Genomic DNA, 12,222 nt, shown 5'->3' on the forward strand with positions numbered 1-12,222 from the left:
ACACACAGAACCCCCTGCCTGTGCTGTCAGGGGCAGGCCAGGCCGGCACACACAGCTGCGCCTGGAATGCTCCCTCCACCGTCACCACCCCCATTCTCACGTTGCTGGGTTGTTTTTCCATCCCTTGGCTCTCAGGTTAAAAGCTCCTTCCCCACACAGACCACCTGACCACCCCCCCCCCAAGGCAGGCAGCCGGCCTCCCCTCCCCACCCACCTTTGCCCCCTCTCATGTACTCAGACATCCTGGTATGTTACTTTATTGGCATCTTAATGCCTGTCTTCTCCTCACTAGGATATAAACTCTATGAAGATAGGGAGTGTGTTAGTCTTGCTCATAAGACGTTCCCATGCACAGCACAATGCCTGCCACCGCAGTAAGTACTCAATAAATAGAGATTAACAAATACATGAAAGAAAAACAGACTGGGTGTGGTGGCTCACGCCTGTAATTCCAGCGCTTTCGGAGGCCGAGGCAGGAGGGTTGCGTGTGCCCAGGAGTTGGAGGCTACAGTGAGCTACGATGGATCATACCACTGCACTCCAGCCCGGGCCACAGAGTGAGACACTGTCTCTAAAAATAAAAAAAAGAAAAGAAAGAAAAAAAAAAAAACAAGGAGAGAAGACAAGGAAAGATTACTTCTTGCTCCTTCTTGCTCTTTCACTGCTGCCACCAGGCCTCAGCCCCCATCACCTGTCACCTGGGTGACCACGGAACCTTTCCGGTCGCTCCAGTGCCAGGCCGATCACACCCACCTCAGCAGAATGATCATTTAGAAGATGGCGCCACTGCTCTGCCTCCATTTCCCTAGGTAAAGGTCCTTACAGCAGCCTGCAAGGCCCTGCGTGACCTTGTCCCCTTGTTTCTCCCTGACCCATCTCAGATGTCTCCCAGGCCCCAGCCCCGCTCACCCTGCTACAGCCACACTGGCCTCTTTGCTGTTCTGAACAGGCCGAGAACTCTGAGCTCAAGAGCTTTGCCTTGGCCAGTCCCACTGCTGTGAGGTTCTTCTCCCCACATCCTCGTGGCCAACTCTCCCCAACTCCACATCTCTGACTGACAGTCACTTCCTCTATCAAGCCCACCCTGCCCATTGTGTTTCGAGTTCAACTCCCTCAACCCACAGAGCACCTTTCACCTAATACCATATTCCGGTCACCGACCCTTGCTGTTTGTCTCCTAGGAGAACATTAGCTCCCTAAGGGCAGAAATCTTTATCTTGCTCATGAAAGTATCCCAAGTCCCTAGAACTGCACATACAGCATGGATATTTGTCAAGTATTTGCTGAATCAATTAATGAGTAAAGAATTTCAGTTACTTCTAAGTTAAAACTTACTTTTTCAGTTCACAATCTGTTCTCACATTCTGATATTTACTAGACACAGGCAAACAGACCAAAGAGAAAATCCCACCTGTCTCAATACTCCTGGAAATGCTAATAAACTACCATTCTGGAATTTTGGTACAGGTATACTCCCTTTTATTGCACTTTGCTTTATAGAGCATCGCAGATATTGCCCTTTTTACAAATTGAAGGTTTGTGGCAACCATGCGTTGAGCAAGTCTGTCGGCACTATTTTTCCAAGAGCATGTGCTCATTTCGTGTCTGTGTCCCCTTTTGGTAATTCTTGCAGTACTTCAAGCTTTTTCATTGTTATTACAGCTGTTAAGGTGACTGCGATCAGTGATCTTCGGTGTTACTATTGAAGTTGTTTTGGGGTATCACAAACTGCACCTATATAAGATGGCAAACGTAATCAATAAACGTTGTAAGTGTTCTAACTGCTGCACAGACCAGCCATTCCCCAGTCTCTCTCCCTCTCCTTGGGCCTCCCGATTCCACACGATAATATTGAAATCAGGCTAATTAATAACCCCACAATGGCGTCTAAGTATTTAAGGGAAAGGAAGAGCTGCATGTCTCTTACTTTAAATCAAAAGCTAGAAATGACCGAGATTGGTGAGGAAGGCGTGGCAAAAGCCAAGACAGGACAAAAGGTGGGCGTCTTGTGCCCAACAGCCCCACTGTGAACGCAAAGGAGAGGTTCTTGAAGGAAATGGTAAGTGCTACTCCAGTGAACGCTCGGATGATAAGGAGGCGAAACAGCCTTATTGCTCACATGGAGAAAGTCTGAATGGTCTGGACAGAAGATGAAACCAGCCACAACATTCCCTTACGCCAAAGTCTAAGCCAGAGCAAGGCCCTTAAAGGAGCTGCAGAAGAAAAGTTTGAAGCTAGCAGAGGCTGGTTCATGAGGTGTAAGACAAGCCGTCTCCAAAACGTAAGTGCAAGGTGAAGCAGCAAGTGCTGATGGAGAAGCTGCAGCGAGTTTGCCAGAACATCCAACTAAGACCACGACGAGGATGGCTACACTAATAACAGATGTACTTTTTTCTTTTCTGTTTTTGGCTAAAAAACAACACAAATTTATTATCTTACAGTTCTGGAGGTTAGAAGTTTGACACAGGTATCACTGGGCTAAAACCATGGTGTCAACAGGGCTGTGTTCCTTCGGAGGCTCTAAGGGAGTATGTTTCCCTGCCGTTCCAGCTCCCGGAGGCCACCTGCATTCCTCGGCTCATGGTCCTATTCTCTGTTATTGAAGCCGGCCTGGTGGCATCTCTCCCATCATTCTTCCTTCATCACAACTCTTTGGCTACAGCTGACAAGTTGGCCACTTTTAATGACTCATATGATTAGCTAGGGACCACCTGGATAATCCAGGATAACAATCTCATCTCAAGGTCCCAAATCACACCTGCAAGTCCCCCTCCCGTGTAACATAACAGTTACAGGTTCTGGAGATTAGGGTGTGGACAGCTGGGGTGGGGGTGATTACTTTGCCTACCATATAATGCATTTGTGCAAATATACACACGTATGTATGTATGGTTTTGGAAAGATCTCCGCTAACTTGCTTAGGGGAATTCTTTGGAAAGGTAAGGAAGTCTGAGGCATAATAGGGCATTTTTACTTTTTATAATTCTTTATTCATTGAAGTTTTACAGCAATAAAATATTCATGTGCTGCCTATATCATTAACAAGCCTAAGAAATAACAACAAAAGAGCTTACTGAGTTGGGAATTGGGACTCCTGGGCCCTGCTCACAGGACCCCAGACCAAAGACATTAACACTGGAGACCCAACAGGCACCAGGCGTTACTGTGAGGCCAACCGCAGCCCTGAGGGGGAATGGACATCTCTACATAACAGGGACTTGGAGGGACAGAACTGGTGTGTGGCAGAGCTGGGAAAACTCCCAACTGCCTGACCCCAGCCAAACTCTTTGTCCTGGGGATTGGCCCACACTGCCTTTCTGACATCACGGCAAGCTAATCATGGTCCTCGAGAGATTGGGACATTCAGATGTAACAGCTGAGCTCAAAGCCATGTTGCTGGCCAGTGCTGTGGCTCAAACCTGTAATCCTAGCATTCTGGGAGGCCGTGGTGGGAGGATTGCTTGAGGTTAGCAGTTCGAGACCAGCCTGAGCAAGAGTGAGACTTCGTCTCCACTAAAAATAGAAAAAAATTAGCCTGTGCCTATGGTACCAGCTACTCAGGAGGCTGAAGCAGGAGGATCACCTGAGCCCAGGAGTTTGAGGTTGCTGTGAGCCAGGCTGACGCCACTGCATTCAAGCCCGGGCAACAGAGTGAGACTCTGTCTCAAAAAAAAAAAAAAAAAAAACAGCCACGTTGCTGGTGGTTCCAAAACATGTTGGTGTCTGCTGCGCCGACACATGGAAGTGGAAAGAACCTGGAGGTGAAGGGGAAAAAGCCGGGAGCAGGAGGTGCACTGTCCCGAAAGTCAGGCTGCGGACTGGGGCCTCTTCAGAGAAGTGCAGGCCGCCCTCCTCATCCCCAGCCCTGGACCTTCTGGGGGCCCTACCCGGGGCGGGGCCACTGCTCATAGCTGCTGGAAGCCAGTTTCAGCCTCCACTGCAGAGGGCGGGGATCGGGAAGATATTGGGAGTTGTCTTAACAACAAATTTTCACTGTAGAATAAACAGCTTTCCACTGGAAGATGCTAGACAGATGTCGATGCCTTACTTCAAAGCTTCAAAAGCTGGCAGACTCTCTTGTTAGGGGCTAATGCAACTGATGACTTTAAGTCGAAGTTAATGTTCATTTAACATAAAAATCCTAGGGCACTTAAGATTATGCTAAATCTACTCTGCCTATGCTCTTTACTATTTGGTTTATTATTTCAAACCCACTGTTGAGACTTACCACTCAGAAAAAGAGATTCCTTTCAAAATACTATTATTCATTGACAATACACTTGGTCACCCAAGAGTTCTGATGGAGGTGTACAAGATTAATGTTTTCATGCCTGCACACAACATCCATTTTGCAACCCCATAAATTGGAGTAATTTCAACTTTTAAGTCTTAATATTTAAGAAATATTATTAATACATTCCACAAGGCTGTAGCTGCCATAGTGATTCTGCTGATGGATCTGGACAAAGTAAATTAAAAATGCTCTGAAAAAGCCGGGCGTGGTGGCTCACGCCTGTAATCCTAGTACTCTGGGAGGCCGAGGCGGGTGGATTCAAGGTCAGGAGTTCGAAAAATGCTCTGAAAAGGATTGACCATTCTTGATGCCATTAAGAACATTTATAAGGCCAGGCGTGGTGGCTCACGCCTGTAATCCTAGCACTCTGGGAGGCTGAGGCTAGAGGATCACTCAAGATCAGGAGTTCAACACCAGCCTGAGCAAAAGCGAGACTGTCACTACTAAAAATAGAAAGAAAATTAGCTGGACAACTAAAAAATATATATAGAAAAAATTAGCTGGACACGGTGGTGCATGCCTGTAGTCCCAGCTACTCGAGAGGCTGAGGCAGAAGGATCACTTAAGCCCAGGAGTTTGAGGTTGCTGTGAGCCTGGCTGACACCACAGCACTCTAGGCAGGGCAACAGAGTGAGACTCTGTCTCAAAAAAAAAAAAAAAAAAAAAAAAAAAAAATCTGTAATTCATCAGAGAAGTTCAAAATATCAACATTAACAGGAATTTGAAAGTTGATTCCAACCCTCATGAATGACTTTGAGGGGTTAATAGCAATAGAACTAGAAGTGGAACCTTAAGAATGTGACTAAATCACTGCAATCTCATGATAAATCTTTTTTTTTTTTGAGACAGAATCTCAAAGTGCTCTATTAGAGTGCTAGGATTACAGGCATGAGTCACTGCTCCTGGCCTCATGATAAATCTTGAACAGATGAGGAGTGGCTTCTTACAGATGAGCAAAGTAAGTGGTTTCTGGAGTTGGAATCTACTCCTGATAAAGATGCTGTAAACACTGTAGAAATGACAAAAAAGGATTTAGAATGTCACATAAATTTAGTTGATAAAGCAGGGGCAGGGTGTGATAGGACTAATTCCAATTTTGAAAGAAGCTGTACTGTGGATAAAATGCTGTCAAATAGCATCACATGCTACAAAGAAATCTTTTGTGAAAGGAAGAGTCAATCAATTCTGCAAACTTCACTGTTGTCTTAAGAAACTGCCACAGCCACCCCACCCTTTAGCAACTACCACCCTAATCCATCAGTAGCCATCAAAATTGAGGCAAGAACCTCCACCAGCAAAAAGATTACAACTTGCTGAAGGCTCAGATGATCATTAGCATTTTTTAGCAATAAAGTATTTTTAAATTAAGATATGTACATTTTTTGAGATGTAGTGTTATTGTACACTTAGTATACTATAGTATAGTGTCAACATAAGTTTTATATGCACTGGGAAACCTAAGTTTGTTGCAGTGTTCTGGAACCAAGCCCACAATATCTCCAAGATATTTCTGGCTATTAACTATTTTATTTTATTTTTACTTATTTATTTTTGAGACAGTCTTGCTCTGTCACCCAGGTTGGAATACAGTGGCCCAATTATAGCTCACTGCAGCCTCAAACTCCTGGGTTCAAGTGATTGTCCCACCTCATCCTCCACAGTACCTAGGACTATAGGTGCACGCCACCATGCCTAGCTAATTTCTTTATTCTTTGTAGAGAGGGGATCTCACTATGTTGCCCAGGCTGGTCTTCAATTTCTAGCCTCGAGCAACCCTCCCACCTTGGCCTCTCAAAGTGCTAGGATTACAGACATGAGCCACTAGCTCTGAACCTATTTCTGGGACCTCTTGATTCAACCAACATTTTCTGAGTACTTAATTTATGCCAGACACTGCAAGCTGCTGAGGTTTCAAACTTAAGACACAGTCCCTATCCTCAAGGGCATCTGTTCTGATGAGGGAGACAGACACGTATGCAGACATTACAATGTTTCACAGTGGTTTATAGAGATAAGTGCAAGATTTCACTAGAACAAGAGAGGTGCCTTAGTTGGAGAGGCTAGGAAGAGAAAGTAAGAAAAGTTTGTTGAAGAAGATGACAAATAGGCCACATTTCAAGGGTGGACGGGTGGGCATTTCAGGCCAGGGAAAACAGCCTATTTAAAGAAACCAGAAAAGAGCCAGCCCTCTAAGACATAAAGCTGGAGGAGTACGGACAGGTGGAGGCAAATGATGGTGGAAAAGTAGAAGTACCTGGCCCTCAAGAGCTTTATAGCTGGCCACAAGATTTTACTCAGTACAGGGAGTAGCCTCAGAAGGATATGAGCAACAATCAGTTTCTATGGAAGATAGACAGGAACGATGCAATACTGGAGTCTAGGACAGTTAGGGTGCTGCTACAAAGGTAAAGTTACCACCACAGTTGATAAAGAACAGTGAAGCAGATGGAGAGGAATGGATTTAAGAGGTATTTAGTCTATAAAATTAACATGGTCATCAAGGGGGAAAAAATCCAAGAAGACGCCAAAGTTTCTGGTCTAGACAGTTGTTGAACGGTTGATTTACAGATGATAATACAGAAGGCTGAACAAGTTTACACAGAAGTAAAAGATTAGGGAATCTGAGTTCAAAGGGCAAGGTGTCCAGTTGGAGAAGGGCAGACGGATGGAACCTTGGAGAAACGCCGACTTTTTTTTTTTTTTGAGACAGAGTCTCGCTTTGTTGCCCAGGCTAGAGTGAGTGCCGTGGTGTCAGCCTAGCTCACAGCAACCTCAAACTCCTGGGCTCAAGCGATCCTGCTGCCTCAGCCTCCCCCGAGTAGCTGGGACTACAGGCACGCGCCACCATGCCCGGCTAATTTTTTCTATATATATCAGTTGGCCAGTTAATTTCTTTCTATTTATAGTAGAGACGGGGTCCCGCTCTTGCTCAGGCTGGTTTCGAACTCCTGACCTCGAGCGATCCTCCCACCTCGGCCTCCCGGAGTGCCGGGATGACAGGCGTGAGCACCGCGCGCGGCCGAAACGCAGACGTGCAAGAGGGCAGCAAAAGTAGAGCACAGGGCCCTCTCGGGAGCCGCGGGCTCGGATCTGCCGAGGGAGGGGCAGGGGACGAGAGGCGAAGCCTCGCGGACGAGAAAATCGCCGCAGCAGCTCGCGACTTCCAGCGCGGCCCTCGGAGGCCTCGGCAGCGAAGAGCCGGCGGGAACGCCTGCGCCCTAGCGGCTGGGCGACAGCGTGTGCAGGCCCTCGCTGCTCAGAGCCTCGGGAGGCCTGAAGAGACAGGCAGCGGGATGAGGTCAGCGGCCTGGGACGCGGCGCCCATCGGGGGCCGCCCTTCTAAACAAATGTGCGCAAGACAGCGCCCCAGCTTTTCACTTGTTCTCCAACAGGCCCCATTCGCTTCCCCTCCAGACCGTCCCGGGAAAGCTCCGGGCAACCCGCGCACGAGAACCCCGGCCGCTCACAGAACCTCCCCTCCCACCGGCGGTTCCCATCGCCCCGCGGGGGAGCTCGGAGGCCCCGCCCACTTCCGCAACGCCAAACCCGCCGCAGGAAACACCTGGCCTCAGCCAATAGCCTGCTTCCTAGGAAACGTTACCTCTGACCTCGGGGCTAATCAGAGACAGTGGAACGAACTCCTCGCGAGAGGTAAGCTTGAAGCTGCCTCCGCCATCTTGGAGATGGGAGACGGGCGATGGCTGTGGTCCTTCTGCTAATGCAAACTACAAAACGGGCACATTAGTCATCCGGAGTGAGGCTGCCGTCGCTGTAACTGTTGGCCAAAGCTACAGAGGAAGCGAGGGCGTCAAAGCCGAGCGCGGCGTTGACAGCAGCTTCACCTGCCTTCTGGGGCGGCAGAAGTGACTGAGGACCGGAAGGATGGTGCAGTCCTGTTCCGCCTACGGCTGCAAGAACCGATATGATAAGGATAAACCTGTTTCTTTCCACAAGTAAGTTCCCCGCGCGCCTCGCGGTCCCAGCTGGGGCCGGGGGCGCGCGGCCGGTTGGGCGGGGGGCGGAGCCGGCGCGTGTCCGCGCGAGACTAACGGGAGGGGCGGGGCGTGCCGGGCGGGGGCGGGGCCGCCGGACCGGCGCGGCGGCCGTTTCTGGCGCTGGGCAAAGCTGCCCGGCGAGTTCGGGCTCGCGGGGACGCCTGGATTTCGCCGCCGGCAGAGGCGTGGAAAAGCGCGGAGTCGTCGCTCCTCGGTTGCGGGCGACGTGGAAGCAAAGGCCGGCGAAAGGACGAAGAGATCCCTGTTTTGGTCCCTGCCGGCGTCACACCGCTTCAGGATGGATCTGTTTGGGGCCAGGATATTAGGAGGGCTTTGGGCCCCAACTTCTAGGAACCAGCCTTCACGGACCCCCAAGTTTTAGAGCGCCCGGTGCTCCGGGATCAGCCGCTATCATTTCCGCACACTGCGGCGAGCACCGGGCGGAGCGAGGTCCTCACCCGCGCGGGGGAGGCCCTGGCGGAAGCAGCGGCCCCAGGCCCGCTCTCGGGTTATTATCCAGTAGGCAGTGCGGTGGGAGTCCTAGGGTGAAAATATTCTGTCGAAAATAGGAAAATAAAACTGCAGAATTTAAATGTCATAATGTCAACTGTCTGAAAAATGTGACATGACATTTTCGTCCAGCCGTATTGTTTACAAATTTTACTGCATTAACGTTAGTTGTTATTTGCAAGAATTCCCAGCTGTGCACATGTGATAGGTAAGAGATCAGACTCAGTGATAAATTACATGAATTATTCATAGCTAAATAATTAGAAAAGGAAAATTTTAAGTACTCCTTCAGTTTTTTTGGTAGGGAGCTGTTCATGTGTAATAGGGGATGTGGATGCATTTTTATGCTTTACATGTGAGATGGACCCTGTAGAAACAAGAGTGCCTAGTGCAGAGAGAGATCTCCAGTGTTGTTTCCCCGCAGACAAGGGGATAGAACACTTACAGCAGCCAGTCCAGTGTGTCCTAATGCTACCTCTTGATCAGTTGGAATTTCTGAAAACTGAGATACTTTCAAAGTGTAGGAATAGGTCAGGCGATGGTGACAGGATCACACACATGTCGGAGGGAATCTGAAAATATGGAAAGTTCTTCACTGGCACATGACATTCACATATCAAAAATACTGTGTTTCTGGTGATCTTTAACAGTTGATTGAATCAAAAGAAGGACTAACCTGTACCTTTTCCATTACCTAAAAGAACAGATTTTGGAAGAGTAGATGGGAAATACCTGGACAGAACCTCACAAGCAGCTGAGACTTTGTAGTCCTTGGGCCATGGGGCCCTCAGTACTGAATTTTTCCAATGATTGCTACCATAGTTTGTATTTCTGGAGGCCATTTCCAGCAAGGATTTTCTAGGCATATCTCTTCTCCCAGCTTCTGTATAATGGCAGTGGAGAAAGCTATGCTATGCAATTAATGAAAAGGGGCAGTGGTAAAGATCTGTTAGATCTTCATGATAACAGCAGACTCAGGATCTAGCATACCTTACCTGGAAGAGAAACTGTGGCACAAAGATTTGAAACATCCTTGTTTTTTTCCTAATCCCCCAGTGTACCAAATTCTTGACCTAGAAAAGTAAAATCACCATAAATGTAAACTTTACCTCCCTTTACCTGGACCGAATGGATGTAGCCCAGTTGATTAAGAGATAAATGAAAATAACTAATTTTATTTCTTTACCATTATTCCCTATATTTGATTAATTCAAATTTTATGCACAATTTTTGTGTTTCTTTTGTGAAGCAGACAAAGTCACTGGTAAAAAATATGAGTATGGATTTATTCTATAGTATATATTTTACTTGAATCTTTTAGTGTCCTCAATATGAAAAGTTAAACACTAATAAATAAGATAGATAACTGGAACTAATCTTTATCAGATACGCCTTAGAATAGTAATACCAATGTAAGATAGTTCTTTCCTCAACTGGAAAGTTTGGGTGCCTTTTTTTTTTTTAATATGAAGTCAGAGAACTGAATTATGTCTTATTCTTAGGTTTCCTCTTACTCGACCCAGTCTTTGTAAAAAATGGGAGGCAGCTGTCAGAAGAAAAAACTTTAAGCCCACCAAGTATAGCAGTATTTGTTCTGAGCACTTTACTCCAGACTGCTTTAAGAGGGAGTGCAACAACAAGTTACTGAAGGAGAACGCTGTCCCCACAATATTTCTTTGTACTGAACCACATGACAAGGTAATACGTGTTTTTAAAGTATTGGGTTGTTTTCTATTTATAAAATTAATGTGTTCATTGTGGAAAATTTAGAAAATTCGGAGTTAATGTTAAGAAAATAAATGTACCTGGAACCCATCATTTGTAAATAACCACTGTTAACAGTGATATACTTTGTTTTGTTTTGTTTTGGTTTTTGAGACAGAGTCTCACTTCTGTTGTCTGAGCTAGAATGCCATGGCATCAGCTTAGCTCACAGCAACCTCAAACTTTTGGGCTCAAGCAATCCTCCTGCCTCGGCCCCAAGTAGCTGGAACTACAGGCATGCGCCTCCATGCCCGTTTAATTTATATATATATATTTATAGTTGGCCAATTAATTTCTTTCTATTTATAGTAGAGATGGGGTCTCATTCTTGCTCAGGCTGGTCTTGAACTCCTGACCTTGAGCAATCCGCCTGCCTGGGCCTCCCAGAGTGCTAGGATGTCAGGCGTGGACCAGCGCACCCAACCAACAGTGATACACTTTTAAAAACACAATTTCATTTTGTCACTTATTTAAAGATCAATCTATACCGCCACTTGTATGTTGATAAGTTTTGGGTTTTCGTTGTCAGTGACAGTTTAGTTTCAAAGTACTTTTTCTCCTCAGTTTTAAGTGCTTAGTATTAATTATATCTAATCATTTTATCTCTTTCTTCCATCACACTTCTACTTCAAGTAGAAAAGTTTAATTAAAACTGAAAATATTTCCTCATTTTGAAATGTTTCTATACCACAGATTCACAAAAAAGTCTAATTAATTTCTTAAATTCCACAGATTCTTTTAAACTATTATTTTTAGTTACTAAATTCAAGCATATTCTGTGTTACTATTTTAGAAGGAAGATCTTCTGGAGCCACAAGAACAGCTTCCCCCACCTCCTTCTACACCTCCCATTTCCCAGGTTGATGCTGCTATTGGATTGCTAATGCCTCCTCTTCAGACCCCAGATAATCTCTCAGTTTTCTGTGACCACAACTACACTGTGGAGGATACAATGCACCAGAGGAAAAGGATTCATCAGCTGGAACAGCAAGTTGAAAAACTCAGAAAGAAGCTTAAGACTGCACAGCAGCGTTGCAGAAGACAAGAACGACAGCTTGAGAAGTTAAAGGAGGTTGTGCACTTCCAGAAGGAGAAAGACGATGTATCAGAAAGAGGTTATGTGATTCTACCAAATGACTACTTTGAAATAGTTGAAGTACCAGCATAAAAAAAATGAAATGTATATTGATTTTTAATGGGGCAATACCACATATCCTCTTCTAGCATATAAAGGAGTTTCATTTGAAGAAATAACACTTGATTAATTATATAAAAACAATTCAGAATATTTTTTTAAAAAAATAAATTCGATATATACTGTAAACTTATAAAATTTTTTGTTTGTAATTTCAGGGTTTTTACATTTTAACAAAATATTTTAAAAGTTATAAACTAACCTCAGACCTCCAATGTAAGTTGGTCTCAAGATTGGGGATTTTTGTTTTTTGACTATTTACAGAGATAATGTAAAAGTAAAATGCAAAGAGAATGAGAACAGTGAAGTAAGAATGATTTAAGTTTAAAATTTTAAATGCATATACTGTCTATTGAGAGAACTTAGTTATATTTTAAATCAGAAGTATGGGTCAGATCATAGGATGCACACATTTTTATTTGTAAAGTCAGAAGGTTCATTTATCTTTCTGAATTGGTTGTCAA

At 45.4% G+C, this 12,222-nt stretch overlaps 1 protein-coding gene across 2 annotated transcripts; it reads left to right on the top strand.

The window, feature by feature from the left end:
* Positions 1-8,109: 8,109 nt before the first annotated feature.
* On the top strand, positions 8,110-11,888 carry THAP1 (THAP domain containing 1). Of its 2 annotated transcripts, XM_012777381.3 has the most exons (3): positions 8,110-8,247; positions 10,302-10,497; positions 11,357-11,888. In XM_012777381.3, the coding sequence occupies exons 1-3, from the start codon at positions 8,177-8,179 to the stop codon at positions 11,729-11,731; spliced, it is 642 nt and encodes a 213-aa protein (XP_012632835.1). In that variant the 5' UTR covers positions 8,110-8,176; the 3' UTR covers positions 11,732-11,888. The 2 variants fall into 2 exon arrangements, with proteins under 2 accessions (XP_012632835.1, XP_075853447.1); XM_075997332.1 differs by lacking the exon at positions 10,302-10,497 and having other exon boundaries at positions 8,165-8,247; positions 11,357-11,447.
* Positions 11,889-12,222: the final 334 nt, after the last annotated feature.

The sequence above is a fragment of the Microcebus murinus genome, chromosome 24, assembly GCF_040939455.1.
Source record: "Microcebus murinus isolate Inina chromosome 24, M.murinus_Inina_mat1.0, whole genome shotgun sequence".
NCBI lineage: Eukaryota > Metazoa > Chordata > Mammalia > Primates > Cheirogaleidae > Microcebus > Microcebus murinus.